The 19,603-nt window shown below is 29.8% G+C and overlaps 1 protein-coding gene across 1 annotated transcript; it reads left to right on the forward strand.

The window, feature by feature from the left end:
• The first annotated feature begins 597 nt into the window (after positions 1–597).
• On the forward strand, positions 598–1,816 carry LOC107879868 (protein TIFY 3B). The gene is made up of 5 exons (XM_047394814.1): positions 598–867; positions 987–1,101; positions 1,181–1,301; positions 1,563–1,620; positions 1,724–1,816. The coding sequence occupies exons 1-5, from the start codon at positions 722–724 to the stop codon at positions 1,812–1,814; spliced, it is 531 nt and encodes a 176-aa protein (XP_047250770.1). The 5' UTR covers positions 598–721; the 3' UTR covers positions 1,815–1,816.
• The last annotated feature ends 17,787 nt before the right edge of the window (positions 1,817–19,603 follow it).

A 19,603-nucleotide genomic window follows, 5' to 3' on the forward strand; every position in this document is an offset into this window, starting at 1 on the left:
AAATCTTTTCACTCTTCAGTCACTTCTCATCTTACTTTTTAATTTTTGGAGAGTTCTTCGCTCCTCGTTTTCCATAATTGTGATTTCCCACTAACGTGGGTGAAAAAATATTTGATCTTTTCTACAATTACAATAAAACTTAAGATTATTTAAAAAAAATAAAAAGGATTGAGAAAAATAAAAAAATTGAAAAAACCAACTAAAACCTAAACGGAAAAAGTCGATTTTATGGTTGTTTGATTTGATTTATAGATTTAATAAACCAATCCGACCTATATATACCCCTAGTTAAACTATGTCCAAAAACTAGAAAAAATATTTAACTATTTAATTGTTATTATATGATCTAACAACCTCCCAATTATTGTTTTCAATATAGATTTCATCGTGATGCCTGCAGCCCATAATTGGTCGTTTTAGGCGTTATTTCCAATCATTTATCCAAACCCCACATCCATTATTTTAATTTTACACCATTTAACTACTTGTATCCATGCTAAAAATCAAATTGGCATTTTTTGCATAGACCAATAGTACTTAAACGAGGTCTTTATCTTATTTCATGCTTATTTTTGTCGTAGTATACAACATAATTATACACTGACTGACCACATTGCCAAAAGTTTATACCGCAGCACCAAAGGGGCAAGCAATTTAATTTGTTTTGATGATTAAATAGTCTAAAAAGAAGTTCAATTCTCAGAATTAAGTTTATGCATCGATGATGAATGATTCTACAGATCAATTAGTTCTGGATTTGTTCAGCAAGCATGCACCCAAAAAGGTACAAAAAGGCAACAACAATAATATTATTGGTTGTCTAAGAAGGATGTCGAATCTTGAGTTGGCTATTTTACCTAAACTCGTGTAAGTGCAACGTTACTAATTAGTTTTATATTTAATCAAAGTTGATTAATTATCCATCAGACCTACTAATTGTGTTTGCATTTTAATTAATTCCTTTGGTACTTCTCACACATATGTAGGCATGATGATGATACAAAGCTTCCAGTTTCACAAAGAGAGAAGGGTGAATCAGAACAACTCACTATATTCTATGCTGGGATTGTGCATGTTTATGACAATATTCCTGCTGAAAAGGTACAAATATAAGAAATTGCTTGACTTATAATTTTTAATCTTTTTTTAACAATTAATTACCTCTGTATTTTTCATATAGGCAGAGTCAATTATAAATCTGGCACGTGAAAGCTGTTCTCAGTTATCTGGTTCTACTGTTGCAAAGGAAATTAAATCAACTCACAAATCCCAAGTTCCATCAGTCTGCAAGTTTCAAGCAGGTGATCGTTTTAGCTAGTGACTTTGACACTATGAACTAATGTTATAACTATTATTTTTCTTGTATAGGATTTACGGCGATCTAAAATTCATTGGTTTGATTAATTTGAATTCATGTTGTGCACTTGTGCTATGCGCACTAAAGGAGAAATGCCTCACTCTTAGGACTCGAACATGAGATCTTTTATCCATTTGACCACGTACACTTATTGGAAGATTTACTAAATTTTTGGTGGAATCTGTTGTTTTCTACTTTAATTTAGACCTGCCAATTGCAAGAAGGAAATCCCTGGAGAGATTCTTCGAGAAACGCCATAACAGGTGAATCAATTAATTTTCAGCTTTAAAATGCATTGTTTAATTAATTTTTAATTAATTGATTCTCTTTGATATTAATTACTTAATATAGTTCTTAAATTTCCAGGATTACAAGTAAACAACCTTATGCCTCTCCTGCTATTACTCAGAGTGAAGATAAATGTGATGATGAGAGTACTGGAAATGATAATTTGTAAGGAAAAAGACAAGTTGTATTATGTGAAGGAAATTAAACAAGGGTTAGATTTTGATTGATTAGTGTTCAAAAGGGGAAAAAGTTGTATTACTTCTTGAACAACTTCAATATTACTAGGACCTTGATCTCTATATTTAACTTTGACAATTATGACAAATTATTTTAAATTGCAACTACTCAAATATCCTAATGAATTATCTGTCAATGCTAACATGCCTTAATTAAGATACAAATAAGAGAATTTCAAAGATATGTAACAAGTGTTTAATTATTCTTACTAAATATTGGGATCTGTTAAAATATTTCAAATTTGTATAAAGGTCATCCATTTTTTTTTTTTTTTTTAAAAGTGTAATTGGCCAAAAAACAAATAATATAACAAAATATTAAGAATATTATTATTCAAGCTGTTTTAGTCCAACAAGTTTTATGTGCTGATTAGGTTCCTAAACAATTGACTTTTTTCATATTCATGAAAATGACGATGAAGAAAATAAAAGTGACGGTTGAAACTATGTTAAGAATAGAGAAAAGAGAACTTACCAGCTAGCTAATAACTAAGAAATATTTCCATAAAAAATACTATAGTAGTATTCAAACTATATAACTGCTATTGAAAACTTCAAAATTAATGACTTCTATTACTTTCACCAGAAGGAAAAATTATAACATATTATATAACGAGTTAAGTTGTGCGGTTTAAGCACAATGATTTGACACAAATTTGTAAAATGAATTAATTCTTTTGATTGAAGGGATCAAATTTGAACTTTGAAGTATCTAAAAGTAAAAATTCACAAACAACCTCTTATGGTCTTCTTACCTCAGGAATGATTAATTTTTTCTTACTCTGTACATTTTACCATTCTAAACCTCAAGAGGCCGTTTGATTTGTGGGATTAGAGTCAATAATCCCGGGATAAAAATGTAACCCACTCGTTTGATTGTAAATATTTGAGATAACTTATTCCGGGACTAATAATTAATCCCGGGATAAGTTATCCACCCAAATGGTGGGATAACAATCCCAAGACTATTTTTCTTTGGTATAAAATTATACAAGGACAAAAATACCCTCATTTTCATTTCTCTCTCTCTCACACACACATATATATACATATATATATATATATATATATATATATTATATTCATAAATAATAAATTATGTTTAACGTATAATATATTCATAAATAAATTAGATATATAATAATAACTAACATAAACTGGTAAACTGTATAATAATTATGTTTTGAACGTATAATATATATTATGAACAGTATAATATATTATGAACATAAATATATATTATGAATAACGTATAATATATTCATAAATATATATAAATTAGATATTCATAAATTATGTTTAATTAACGTATAATATATTCATTAATTGAATATAATATATTACGTAATATATAATGTATAATGTTATGAATATATTATGAATATATACACATTAATTTTGCTATGTTTCACAAATATTTTCTCATAGTAATTTTGTTATATCACTTCTAATTAGGTATTATAAGTCATTTAGGACATATCCACTTAGCTGCTTCAATCATAAAATTTGGTTAACTCTCGAATTTATTTCAGGGCTGCTTAAATTGGAATAAGAAAAAAATATTATAAATCATAGGAGTAATAAATAAAATTTTAAATTATTTTAAGAATATAATTGAATATCAATGACACAAAAATTTGGATAAGGAGAGTAACATATATTATTTAAAAATTACACAAAAAATATTATAAATTACAATAGCTAACAATTTAAACTATTTAAACACATATTAAGAATCTGATTGATTATCTAAATTATATTTGTGTCACGTAAATTCGGGATAGTTTTGACATTTTATAATTTGCATGTTTTATTATTTTAATTTAGTAATTTGTTGATCCAAATGATGTTTTAAAAATTTAGTACTTTGTTTATTTTAATTTATTTACTTTATTTTGGTAAAATAATATCTATTTAAAAATTATGCAAAAAAATAAGTATAAGTCATAATTATTAACATCTTATAATATTTTAAAAACATATAGTAAAAAATATGATTGACTTTTGAAATTCTAATAGTGTCACATAAGTTGCGATAAAGCAAGTAACATAAATTATTTCAAATTACATTAAAAGATACTAAAATCACAAAGATTAACAACTTAAAATATTTTAAAAAAAAACATATTAGCAGAAAAAAATAGTTGACTCACTAAATTCTAAAATTGGGACAAAGCGAGTAACATAAATTACTAAATTATGTAAAAGATACTATAAATCACAATGATTAGCAACTTAAATTATTTAAAAATTTGATTGACACTCCAAATACTATTTGTGCTACATAAATTGAGATAACGTAAATAACATATATTGGGCACGTGCTGGCACGAACTACAATATCTAGTATATATATATATATTCCATTTTGTGCCTATCAAATAAAGATAACCTTTTAGGGTGTGTTTGGTATGAAGGAAAATATTTTTCAGAAAGAGAGCTGCTAAATGGCCATAATTTTTTTGCCATAAAATGGCCATAAATATACAAAGACCATACTAACTTTTGCCTTAAATAAAAAAGAATTAAATTTTTAATATTAAATGCTACTAAAATTTATGTGGGGTAAGTCATCACTATCATTAAATGTGAAGAAAAATTATTAAATTAACTTTAGTATGTGGGACCCACTTAACTTCACCCATTGCATTTTTATCCTTCTCCCTTAATCTTCAATTTAGTTTTTTTTTTTAAATCAAAATTTAAAACTAGTTTTATTACTACATTGATCATAATTATTTAAAATATTTTTTAGAAAAGTTCATCAAAGATTATTAATATATTGATCTTCATTTAAAATATTATAAGAAAAAGTTCATCTATGATTAACTAATTTTGAACTTATCACAATAATAAATTTATTATTATATAAAAGTAATTCAATTCTAAAGTTTATCACTTTTTTTAAAACATTAGCTAGGGTTGATAAATATGAGCAATATAATGTTTATAATGTGTCAGTGTTTATTATATTTAAAGTATTTTAACTTTGATTGCCAATGTTAAATTATTTTCAAGTTAGACTTAAAAAAAATTAAAAATTATTTAAATATAATTTAAATATATTTAAATATAATAATTAATAGAATTATTTAATTAGAGCACATATTTTTTTCTATAATTTTTTGGCCCAAATGTATAAAGACTATACTAACCTTTTCCTCTAAATAAATAAATAAATTTTTACTATCTTCTAAATTCAAGAAGTTAAATGTAACTAAAATTTATGTTGAATAAATTATGACTATTATTAAATATGAAAGAGGAATATTTATTTAACACCCTCCTTTTTCGTCCTTCTTCCTCAATTTCTCTTTAGTTTTTTTTTTTATCAAAATTTAAAACTAATTTTATTATATATTGATCATTATTCTTTAAAATATTTTTGGATAAAGGTCATCAGTGGTTAACTAAATTTTTAATTTATCACAAAAATTTATTTATTTATTTATTTATTTATTATATAAAAGTCATTTCATTCTAAAGTTTATCACAAAAACGTTTTTCTTAAAACATTAACTAGGTTCAACAAATATGAAATATATGATTTTTATAATGTGTCAATGTTTATCATGTCTAAAATATTTTGAATTTTGGTTATCATTATTGAAATATTTTCAAATTAGACTTATAAATTATTTAAATATAGTTTAAATTTATTAAAATATAATAATTAATTAAAACTATTTAATTAGAGGATATATTAATAGTGAATATAAGTAATATTCACAAGTTATCAAATTACCATAATATAGAGGTACAAAATTACAACAATAATGCGTCTTGATATCTTTAGTTGTTGTTGACTAGGGTCCACAAATGTGAATTTTGTGATTTTCACAATTTCTCTAATGTGTCAATATCTATTATGTGTATAATGATTTGAATTTTGATTGCTGTTAATGAAATATATTAAATTATATTTAAAATTTATCTAAATATATAGCTTAAATTTTATTTAAATATAATATTACTTAATTAGAGATCATATTAATAACAAATATAAATTATAATTTACAAATTATAAAATCGATGTAACATAAGGACGTAAGACGACAACATCAATGCATGACTCTCATGATTTGCTGTTAACTAAGATCAAAATATATAAACTATACGATTTTTATAATATGGCGATGTCTACCATGTTTAAAATGTTTTGAATTTTGACTGTCGATATTGAAATATTTTGAAATTATATTTAAAAATTATTGAAATAAAATTTAAATTTATTTAAATAAAATTGCTTAATTAAAAGACATATTCATAAAAATCATCAGTAATGATTCACAAATTATGAAATCAGCATAACCTAAGGGTCTAAGGTCACAACATTAATGCGTCTTGATATCTCTAGTTGTTGTTAACTAGGGTCAACACATGTGAACTGTATGATTTGTAGGATTCTATAATGTGTCGACGTCTATTATGTGTAAAGTGTGTTTGGAATTTTGACTGTTGTTATTATTCAAATTATTTAAATGTATTGTTTAAACTTATTGCAAGTTGGCTCCGACACCACGACTATAAAAAAATATTTTAAACATAATTAATAATTAGAGGTCATATTAATAACATATATAAATGATAATTACCAAGTTATCAAAACGGCGTAACACGAGATCATAAGACCCCCACAACATTAATGGGAGACTTTTAGGATTGTTGTTAACTAGATTGACACACATGAACTATATGAGTTTTATGGTTTCTATAATGTGTTGATGTCCACTGTGTCTAAAGTAAGACTCGTATTTGATAGCAACTAACCCTTATAAATGATACTAAATTGATATTCAAGATATATATATTATTTATTAAAAATATATTAATAAATATATATATATATATATATATTTATAACTAATATTATAAAAATAATTGATTCATATTTTCGATAATTTTGTATGACCCACATAATTTAATTCAAAAGAAAAGAAAATATGGAGTTAATTCCTCAAAATGTCATTGAACTTGTGTAAACATCCCACTAAAGTAACTTTTGTTTCTTTTAGGACAATATTGTCACTGAATTATGCACTTCTTTCCATTATAAGGTAAACCTAAGAAATTGTTAAGGATATGTTTGGAGAACCACAAGGAAAGTGAAATTAGATGTAATTACATAGTCCAATTCTCAATTAGGAATAGAGAATTAGGTGCAATTACGTGATATAATTACAAAGTTACATTTTTTCTTTTTTCTTTTTTAAAAAATAAAATTTAATATCCTTTTCATTTAAATTTCTTTTTATTTCTATTATTTTGATTTCTTTTTTATTTTTACTTGTTTTTTCATTTTACATTATTTATCTTTCATCTCTTTTCTTCTCATTTTCCAACTTTACTTCTTATGATTCAATATAATTACTCATAGTTTTTTTCTTTATTTAGCGCATTATTGAATTTTTATAGTTTTTATTCTAGTGTTTGAATTAAAGTGGTATTTTATTATTGAATGAGATTATAGACTTATGTGTTTTTCATTCTTCTGAATTATATTTACTCATCGGAGTTTTATACAAGAGTATTATGTTTTTCTATTGGATTTTGAATTTATGTTTCTGTTTATTTGTTTTAGTATTATAGACATGTTGTTTCATATTGCATGTCACTGCAAATTGTCTAATAACATATAGTTTCAATTTTTCTATGGCTTTTCAAATATGTCCTTAACTAATTTTTAGTTTCACCATATTTTGAAAAGATGCACATAATTTAATGACAATATTTTTCTAAAAGAAATTAACAAAAGTTACTTTAGTAGGATGTTTGCTCAAGTTCAATGGCAATTTGGAAAATTAACTCGACAATTTGAAGTGATATGCAATATAAAATAACAAGTTTATAGTACTAAAACAAATAAATTGAAACATGAAACAAAACACAAAACACAAATTGAAAATTCAATTAAAAAACACAATACTATTATATAAAATTCCAACGAGTAACTAATTCAAAAGAAAGAAAAAACACATAAGTCATCTCATTCAATAATGAAATACTACTTTAATTCAAACACTAGAATAAAAATGCAATAATGCGCTAAATGAAGAAAAAAATACGAGTAATTATATTGAATCATAAGAAGTAAAGGTTGGAAAATGAGAAGAAAAGAGATGAAAGATAAATAATGTAAAATGAAAAAAATAAAAATAAAAAGAAATTAAAATAATAGAAATAAAAAATAAAATTAAAAGAAAAAAATTAAAATTTTAAAAAAATGTAACTTTGTAATTACATCACGTAATTGCACCTAATTTTCCATTCCTAATTGAGAATTGAACTATGTAATTACATCTAATTTCACTCTCCGTGTGGTTCTCCAAACACATCCTTAACAATTTCTTAGTTTTACCTTATAATGGAAAGAAGTGCATAGTTCAGTGACAATATTGTCATAAAAGAAACAAAAGTTACTTTAGTGAGATGTTTACTAAGTTCAATGATATTTTGAGGAATTAACTCAAAAATATGAATCTATAGCACTGTTCAACAATAAAATTCTATTTTAATTCAATAATTAAAATAGTAGTGTAGTTAATTAGTTATGCTAGATGAAGAAATATAAATAAATAATAATAAAAATACGTGACATAACATAAAATTACAAGAAGTAATGATTGACAAATAAAAAGAAAGGAAATGGAACATAAATAATGTAAAATAAAAAATTTAAATTAAAAAGCAAAAACTAAAATAGTAATAAAAAAATTGAATAATGAATGGGGCTAAATATCCATGTGACACCTTTTAATTCGGAGAGAAATTGATGAAAGAGGCTAAATTGTTATTTTTTTCTTTTATTTTAAATTTGGTAATAATTTAAAATAAAAAGTTAGCAAATGGATAATTTATTTATTTTATAAAATAATTCTTTTGTGTCTAATGAGTGTGATATGAAATGATACAAATTATTTAATAGGATAAACCAACTATTAATAATTTTTTTTTCACTTTAAATACTTAAGTTATTTGTAATTTTATTAAATGTAATATTTTATTTTATTCTTTCACTTTAAAATTGTTTTATACATAATTTTTTTAAATGTTTAAAAAATAGGTATAATATTATGGAAAGTGTAGGTGTAAGATTTTCATAATATAGCATATGTATGTTCGATTTTCATAATTAGGGTCGACACTTATGAATTGTATAATTTTCGTGATTTCTATAATATGTCAATGTCTATCATAACTAAAGTACTTTGAATTTTTAGTGTTGCTATTGAAATATTTAAAAGTTATATCTAAAAAAATTAAATATACAGTTAAAATTTAATTCAGACATAATAATTTATAAAATTACTTATTTAGAGCTCATATTAATAGAAAATATAAGTAATGATTCATAAGTTGTCAAATCAGCATAAAATAAGGGCACAAAAACTACAATATTAATTTGTTAGTACTCTCCTAGGTTGTTGTTAACTAGGTCAAATAAACTTCTTTGAAAAAAGATTACAAAAATGCAATACGAAATTTATATTGTGTCTACGTAGCGATTAAAATTTTTTATCATAAAACCAAAAACTAATTTTCATCACAATAATATATTTGCCGATCCAATTAAATTAGATTTTTAATCATTTGATTTGATTTGATACAATCTTACCGAGTCTTACAAGTAAATTTGAAATATAATTTAAATAAATCAGTGATTATAATGTAATTATTTTTAATTAATAATTATAGCTGATTTAAATAAAAATCATGCATATAGTTCATATGTGTCGAACCAAAAAGATTGACACATAAGTGTTGATCGTACAAGTGTTTCGCCTCTATGTTACGCCGATTTGATAAATTCTGAATCAATACTTATATTCATTACTAAAACCAACTCCAATTAATTATTTGTTAATTATTATATTTAAATAAAATTAAGTTATATATTTAAATAATTTTTAAACATAATTTGTGAAATATTTTAATAACGACAACTCATCACAATTTAGAACTGGTAAATGTCGACACATTATAAAAATCATTAATATAGTCATATATGTCAAACTAAAGAGAGTGAAACATAAGTATTGAAGGTACAAGTCTTTGGCCCCTATATTATGTCGTGATACGAGTACGATCGTGATTGTGGACTAATACGTAAAGAACTCGTGCTCGGGTGGCTGCCCAACTAATGGAACAAGCTTTGAAGTGTAAAGAACAAGTCCCAACATTCCAAAGCCGTCCATATGGACACTCCAAGGCCACCCCTTTGCCATGGCTCATTAAGGGCATTTTAGTCATTTTGTAATAAGTTGTAACCTAGGCTATAAATAGAACATATTAGGTCATTTTCTCATAACTTTGATGATATATTTTGAGAGCTCTAGAGAGAGAGTCTTGCAAGGTGGATTCCTTATAAATAAGTGTGGATATCACTTGTGTTGGTGCTAGTTTTGAAACGTTGGTTGCTTGGGAATCCCGTTCCCTTGAGGTCACCGTAGATCTTGGTGTTACTTGTATGAATTATTGGGTCTTTGTGTTCAATATGCATTTAGGTTCACAGTGTTTGTACATTTGTATGTCAAGTTACCTATCTATCTATCTATTTCCTTGTTGTTGTTGTTGTTCATTCTTGGGTTTGGTGTCCCAAAATTGAGACTTTGTGTTCTTCTTGTTCTTGTGCTTTTATTGTTAATCTAGTTTGTTGGCTCACTAATTTTAGAGGTGTTGAACACCTTAATATCTCATTGTTATTGTGTTTTCGTTGTTGTTGTAGTGAATCCAAGAGTGGTCACCAAATGGGTCCTCGGTTCTTCAAACTTGTGGACTGTTTTGGTGTTTGTTTTGTATCTTCTTTGTAGATCTTGTATCATTTGGTATCAAAGCCATATTTGATTTTGTTTTACCAGGATCAATCTTGAAAAAAAAAGTGAAGTGTTCTTGAGATTGTTCTTGGCCGAAAGTTGGGTCTTATTTGTTGTCTTGGCCGAGACATTTTCTTTGTGACTAGATCTTGTAGTCTTTTGTTTGTTTGGATTGTTTCTAGTGTTGGTTTTTTTATCACCAACACTAAAAGTGTCTAGATCTAAAGGTTTGAGCTTATGTTGTTGAACTTCTTGTTGTAAACTTAAAGTTGGCCGTGGGTTGATATTGTTGTTCTTGACCGAGTGGTAAAATTGTTGTGGATTTGGAGATGAATATTGGTGGAGTTGTAGTTGTTCTTGAGAAATTGTTATTGTGATCTTGTTGTTCTTGAAATGCCTTGACCAATATAAAGTATACCATAGATCCAAAAAGGTGTAAGATAAAGTTGAAAAGTTGTTGGTGAAGAGACTTGAACACATCACTTCAAAGACTTGTCAACCACTTTTCCATATTTCAAGGACCTTGTTTTGTGGGAATAGTACAAGTCAAGTCTCACCTTTTTGAGTAAATTTGTAAAAGTTTCTAAGACTTGAATTTTCCCACCAAAAGACAAACTCTTCCATTCCAAATTGTATCAAGACAAAAGCTTCAAGTTGGTGATTAAAATTGTGTGGGACCATGACCAATTACGTGGCTGCCACATCATCACGTTTTACTGTTCATGCAACATAATTAAGCTCAATTTCTTAGTTTATAATCTTTTGTCTCTTAGTTGACTTTTGTAGATTCTATTACTAATTAACAAACTAGTAATTGTCTACTAGGTTGTAAGTTAGTTTTGGGTCCGTTTATTCGTGTTTACGTATCTTTGTGTGTTTTTATCTTTTTGAAATTTGTTGTAGTTTCTTGGTTCAAGTCCGTACGTATTTTCTTTGAGTTGTTTCAAAAGAGAATCTATTTCGACCTCAAACCCCAACTGGTACCAAGCAATCTCCTTGGAGTATAGATGAGTTACCAACACTTGTGAGACCATTTAGTGATACTTGACAAAGTGTGAGCTTGAGAGTTTGTGAAGGTGAATTTTTTTTTTGCTAACCTTTAACTTGTTATTGTTTGTGTTTTATTTAGTCTTTCTTATTAGGTATGATGGCTTCGGGTGAAGGTAGTCCAAGGGCCTCGAGAGAGGTAACCATGGATGCTTTGTTGGTGGCCATAATGAGCGTGAAACATGATCTTAGTGGTTGAATGGAGAGGATGGAGGGAAGGATGGACGGGATGGAGGGTTCTTTTTCAAGGAGAATGGATACATTGGAAGTTCATCTAGATTCCACCCATTCAAGTCCCAAACACTACCATGCCTCGACTAATGGACATGCTACCACCCCGGATACACTTCACCAATTGCTCAATCCACCTAGACCAACCCATTGACCCATCCACCAAGTCCCTACTTATCCAAACAATCGAAGTCAAGGCCATCAAGAAGCTCCTCAAATCTGAGACCCCCTTGATATGCCGAGAGCACCACTAAACTAAACCAACCAATCCAAATTGATGATGTAGAAGGTGAGGGTCCTTATGGAGGTGAGGGATTATATGAAGCAACTCTCTTTGTGGAATTTGTGTGCAATAGAAAGGGAGCTTATGGCGGGGGACATAGAGGCCGACGGGGAGGAATTGGGCCAGCTCCTTATGGTAGGGGTAACTTGGGACACTGACCTCATGTTCAGGAAGGTTTAGTGGACCAAGGAGGCAATGTGGGTAAAGACACGGGCCTAAATTCCATTAAGATCACTCTTCCTTCTTTCAAGGGGACTAGTGATCCATCTCTCTATCTTGATTAGGAGTTATAATGTAATCAGATTTTCCAACTCGATGATTTAACTTCCCAAAAGAAAGCCGCACATGCCATTGTTCAATTGGAAGGTTATGCCTCTACTTGATGGGAGACAAAGCGGTTGCAACGAGTAAGGAATGGTAATCTTGACCTCCCGGATTGGGATGAATTGAAAGATCTTATGAGGGAGAAATATGCCACAGAAAGGTACAAACAAGAGTAATTAACAAAGCTCTACAACTTGCGGCAAGGAGATAGAAGTGTGAAGGACTATTATGATGAGTTACAAAACTTGATCCTACGTCTTAATATTATCGAACCTCTAAATCATTGTCTAGCTCGGTTCAAGGGTGGTTTGTTCTATGAAGTTGTTTCTCAATTAGTTGTCCACAAGTTTGACCAAATTGAGGACCCTGTAGAAGCGGCCATTGAAGTTGAAAGGAACAATCATGCTAAGAAGACCTTAGGGTGGGACTAGTCCTATAAGCCCTTAGAGAAGAAGCCATTTGATAAAACAAAATTAAAGGTATCCACGGCTGGAAGGTACTAATTCTTCCACTCCTAATTCTAAGGGTATCGTTTATTTTAAATGTCAAGGTTGGGGTCACAAAGCTAGCGAGTGCCCAAACCAAAGGAACATTGTACTGATGGAGGGTGATCCTTATTTTGTTAGGGTTAAAATGACCAAAAGTGATGTTAGTGAAGGAACCCTTCAAGAGGATGATGGGGATGATGGTGAACCCGAGAGGGTAGTGGAAGAAGGGAAAGTTAATGTGCCTTGCGGATTGATGAGGAAAACACCTCATGATGATGCTTGGCCCGAAGAAGGTGAGGTCTTGATATCACTTTGACCTCTTGATGATGAAGAACCCGAGGGTACACTATGGTCCTTGCTCCAAGGAAGTACACTTTTCTTTTGTCTTGTTTCTTGTCACACTTAGGTGGATAGACAAGTATTTCTTTTGCTGCCACTACAAGAAATACAGTTTTTTGTGATGACTTTCAGTGGCGACACAAACAGTTACCACAAAAGCTAGCATTTCTGTGGCGACATATAAGGGTTGCCACAAAAGGTATAAGATTTAGGGGCAACCGTCAAAGTCGTCACTAATAGTGATATATTTAGTGGCGACTATGCGTAGGTCGCCACAAAAGGTTTAAGTAACGTTCGCCCTTAATAGTGACATATTTAGTGGCGACTATGCGTAGGTCTCCATAAAAGGTATAAGAATAGTGACATATTTAGTGGTGACTTTATATAGTGACATAGGTCGCCACAAAAGGTATAAGAATAGTGACATATTTAGTGGCGACTATGCGTAGGTCGCCACAAAAGGTATAAGATTTAGGGGCGACCGTTAAAGTCGTCACTAATAGTTACTATATAGTGGCGACTATGCGTAGGTCGCCACAAAAGGTTTAAGATTTAGGGGCGACAGTTAAATTCGCCACTGATAAGACTCTCAGCTCGAGATATTTTACAACATTAGTTATAAATAAAAATTATTTACGATAATAATAAAAATATAGAATAATTAATGATATAAATTAAAAGGCCGAAAAGTTCAAAATGTAAACCAAATCAAAAGTTCAAATTTTCATTTTGCATTGTTTTTTCTTAAAAAAATAAATTAAGTTATTTGTAAATATATTTTGGATATATATTTTATATATAGACAATCCACATTCATGATTTAAAAATGTACAAATTATTTTGGTAGTTTTTAGTATCATTTTTTAAAATTTATTAATTCAAATACGATATTTTACATAATTTTATTAATATTTATTAATTTTTTTCACATAAATATTCACACACACAATTTACAAATATATTATCTATTATTATTATATTTACTATAATTGTTGTTGTTCTTGTTATTATTATCAATAATTTTTATAATAATTTTGACGTAACATTAATTTATTTTCATAGGACGTCTCATTATTATTATGATTATTATATTTATTAAACTAGCAGCCACTTTTATCCAATTTTTCTTTCTTGTGTTTAATTTTTGTAGAGAAGTATTATGTTATTTATTATTTACCTAAATTTTGATGAATACAATTATTGGGTATCTAGTAAAAAATGTTTTCTTTGTCCTACTTTATTAAAATTATAAAATGAAAAAAAAGTTCAATAGCATACAAGAAGAAAATAAAAAGTGTAGTTACAATAGGTAGCAACAAACTCATATAATCTTTCCATTTCATCTACATCTAGAACAAAAAAAAGAGTGGATAAATGAAGATTTGAGGGAGAAATTGAGAAAGAGAGAGGTACAGAGAGAATAGTGAGAGGGGGGAGATCGAATACGGAGAGAGAGAGGGTTCGGAGACTGGCGAGTCTTCGCCTGAATCTCGCCGGAAAAGGGGTCATCCATCACCGAGAAACACCACCAACCCCCTTCCCAAAGTTTTTCGATCGAACTATTGCCAGAAATATCCCTTCCCCAAAACCCGACCGAAACCAGCTTCAACACACTCCAAATCCCCTCTAAAAACCCCCGGCCAGTATTCAACAAGAACAGTCACCCCGTTCCCTTTTCGACGACTATTCATCAAAAATCCATTGAAAAATGACACGAGATGGGTTCTAGTCTTTTCAGTTTGCGATTCTTATTTCCATTTTGGCGAGGTAATGCAAAGGTGTCACGCCTCAAATCCTATTGGGGCGGACTGGCACCCGTAACCGAGGAGGCCCGGGAGAACTAGCTCATAACCTTATACTTCCCTTGCATACCTCTATGACAACCCAAAATTCAAACAACATCATGTCGCATATAAAAGGAAATAATCACCTGTATAAGATCGAGCACACATATATATGTATATACAATACGTGGCCGTTGGAGCTATCACGTCTATTAAAAAAACACCACCTTGACTATACATTAGGTCTACAAAGCCTCTAGACAATACACAGAGTTTAACTAAGGTCGGGAGACACCCCGCCATATAACTAACTTCTATACAATACCAAAAGTGACTGGATATGACACGGAAATCCCCGAAGCAAACTGGAGCTCACCAAAAGCAACTAGATATCTTGGCTCCTACTTGTGCGGTGTATGAGCTGAGGTGCCTCTGCCTGCAGCATGAAATACAAGTCCCCCGTGGGGGACGTCAGTACAAAATATGTACTGAGTATGTAAAGCTATAGATAATCACATATGATATAGGAGCTCAATAAAAATCAGAAATAAGTGAATAAATCGTAATAGGAGTGGACCACACTTACTAGAACTTGTGACAACCTGTACATTGTATTTATTCAATCACTTTACCTTCGTTCTTATCATCTTTGTAATCATTATTGTACTATACTGTGACCATTAGGCTGCCTCCAGTACATATTAATTGGGATCGACCCATGATAGGCTTATGCCCCTGGGATACCACCCATAAACACATAAATAGGGATCGACCCATGATAGGCTTATGCCCCTAGGATACCACCCAATAAGAGAGAACTTCCATCACTTAGTTCAATTAATCTTTGAGATTGTTATTTTGATTGCCACAATATTTTGATACTTTGAAACAATGATACATCAATAAGAGACATATAAATAGACCATCAATGCAATAACAATGAAGTAAGAACTCATTGACAAATCAATGAAGTGTTTTGGAGTCATCAATGCCATAACAATGAAGTAGGAACTTATTGGTATATCAATGAAACGTTTTGGAGTCATTAATAGCACATGGATCTTGTTTGAGTAACCAAATACCTTCTGAAATTCATTAGTCCAATAAACATGTAAGATTTGAAAGACAAGTAAGTATTGGAATGTCTTGACATCTTGTAGGGTGGAAACAAGTTCATTGGTAACGTAGGACATCATACAAAACCATTATGGATCACATGTTATTGAATAACTTTGGAAACACTCTTAATAGAATAATTGTTCACTTTCATGCCAAAGATATGGTATAGAGTATGCTTTACATACCTGACTGTCAACCTTCAATACTAGTCCCAAATGGACTTCCCGTCCTTTCGGATTACTTATCTACAATGAACATATATAGCAATCTAGTATTAGCAACCAAACGTCACAATTTAATTATTTGAATTCACCAAACTAGTGGTTAAGTAGTAAGCCTTAATTACACCATAAAGGGTGTCACTTTAACCCTCTTATACTCCAATTACATTCACATGCCATGCATATTCATACAACATCCTCCAATATCAAGTTTGGATTCATTTATCCTTCCAACCAATCCATTAAACCAGATTAAGCCATAGACATAAATAATCATCAATTCAATAGTATATCACCATAACCACCTTCCATAACTCAATTACAATATTCACCTTCCACAATTCAATACAACCAAACCATGCAAAATAGTCCATAACCCTATTTCCATCACCTTTCAATAACAACCAATACATATAATCCTCTATCACACATATACATATGGAAAAGAACAAAGGCAAACAATATTCATACCTTAGAATTCACCTCTTGATTATGCAATCCTGTTTGCACAAATAATAGGTGCCGTTCGAAGCTCTCGAGATGACAAACGCAGTTATCGGATTACTTTGAAATTTCTATGGTTAAATCAAAAGTAACTTAAAGGTCAAATTTGGCTAGGGTTTGTTCTTTCTCAATGATTGATGATGAAAATGAGTTTTTAAGCTCATATACATGTAGATATATACATATTAGCATCCATAATATAATAGGAAATGACCAAAATGCCTTTAAAATTTAAATAATGTCAAATCTATCCTTTGGTGGACTGTTTTTATAAGCTAAAGTAGATAGACCATAAATCTTTTCTCCGATATTAAATTTGGGTGAAATTGGAATTGTTGGAAGGATAATTCAAAGTTCTTTCATTTCATATAAAGTAGGCCACCCGGTTCGTCCTGTACAAGGAGTTATGGTCGTTTGAAGTTGACCCTAAAAATCTATTATGATAGGCTGAAGTAAAATGAGTATAACTCCTTACTTAGATTTTGGATTTGGATGAAACCAATTGTATTGGAAAGAAGACTCAAAGATCTCTCTTTTCATAAGTCGTATCTCTCCCAGTTCATTATATTAAGGGAGTTATGATCATTCGAAGTTGACCCAAAAATTCGGCTGGCCTCAGTAGTTTGTGTGCAGGAAATTTTCCTGCACATTTACTATTCCCAAATATCCCTGCCACAGTTTTATAGTTTCGAACATGCTCGATTATATTTGAAACCTATCTATTTTTGGAAACCTTTATATCGTTGGAAAGCTTATTCAATAACCTTCTCATGGAACCATCGACAGGCAAATTTTGGTATAAATAAAATAAAAAAATTAATTTCATATAAATAAGACCAATACACGTACTTGAATATGCCGATACACTTACTTGAATATGGGGTGTTACAAAAGGGCGTTAGATCGAAGTTGAATTTGAAATAAATTAAGGTCCATTTCTTATCTCTCTCTCAATTAATTTTAATTGTTTGTTATTTTGGTGTGTTAAATTCATATTGTGTGGATTTTGTTTTCATTGATTTTGAGATAGTATCACGATAAGTTGAAGTTGGTAGGCTAATGGGTTGGATAGGCAAACTTTAATTCTTGCTAATTCAGCTCACTTATACAGATTCTGTTGTACAAGGCCTGCAACCAGTTCAAATTATCTTCACAGATGTTGCAATGAAACAAGAGCCTAGCATTCTGTTGCAATGAAAAAAGAGCCTAGCATTCACTGACACTGATGGTATCTTGGGGTTGAATGAATTATAATGTATACCTTTTTCTGTCTGACCTGCAGACAGCTATGCCCGCACATACATTTTCCGAACTTAGGAGTTGTGTCCGTTTGCACTCCTTTATGTGATTTGGGTGTTGTTTGGTTCATTTTTGCATTTGGAGTTTGCTTAGTTTTGGCATATTAATGCCTAACCACACCATCAAAATTTTGTTGTTTCTATATTTTTCAGTAAGTATTGTTGAAGTTGTGAACTTTATTTTATTTGAGTGTTGTTGAGGTTTACATAGTTTTAGCATGTTAAGGCTTAATCACACCATCAAAGTATTTTTATTTCTATATTTTCAGCATTAAGTTGTGAACTTAATGGGATTTGGATGTTGTTTTAGTGTTGTTTTGTTCATTTTGTCATGTGGGTTTTGCTTAGTTTTGGCTTTGAACCTCATGTGATTTGTTGGGTGTTGTTTTAATGATCTAGTTCATTTTGGCATGTCGGATTTAGTTATTTTTGGCTGTGCACTGATTCAATAACTGACCAAAAAAAAGATAGCATATTAAGGTCTAATCACACCATTAAAGTCTTCTTATTTCTATATTTTTTCAGCAAGTATTCTTGAAAGTTTTGAACTTTTTGTGATTTGGATGTTCTTTTAATGTTGTTTTCTTTATTTTGGCATGTGGATTTTACTTAGTTGGCTACACTACTAATTTCTTTGGAAAACGACTTTCGCCTTGGTTCTTCATTGAACAATAGCTTACCTAGAGAAGGCTTAGCAACAAGGCTAATTCTCAGCTCTTCACATCTGCTCTGCTGCTACTGGTTTAGTTTGGAATGAGCAAACCAAAACTTCATTTTTGGTTGCGGTTGGAGGGGTGTGGAGGGGCTTCTTATCCTTTGATAAACATTTAATTTTCATTTACACAGATTGTAAAAGTAAAGCAGATTCATATCTGGTTTAAGAAATTTTCCTTATTTCTGCAATTAATTTGCATAGAATAATAATATATACACAAATTTTGGTAGCCTTGTCAAGTTTATTGCCCCACTGAGTTTTATCTCGTTTCAGTGTAAATAACTCAATACCAAAGAAGATGGATCATATGTTACTGAAGTGGCAAAAGAGATTTGTGTAAGTACTTTGTTGAGCAATTTTTATCGTTTTAACATTGTATTGTTGAATCTATAGTCTATTGAAGCCGTGTGGGGCTCTTTCGATTCACTAGCATTGTTGCCTTGTTATTATCTCATTTTCTTGTTCAAAACACAAACTCAAAGCCTAGTGAAGCCGTGTGAGACCTATTTCGATTCACTAGCATTGTTACGTTGTCTTTCATCTAATTTTCTTGTTC

Source organism: Capsicum annuum, chromosome 8 (assembly GCF_002878395.1).
Source record: "Capsicum annuum cultivar UCD-10X-F1 chromosome 8, UCD10Xv1.1, whole genome shotgun sequence".
Classification (NCBI taxonomy): domain Eukaryota; kingdom Viridiplantae; phylum Streptophyta; class Magnoliopsida; order Solanales; family Solanaceae; genus Capsicum; species Capsicum annuum.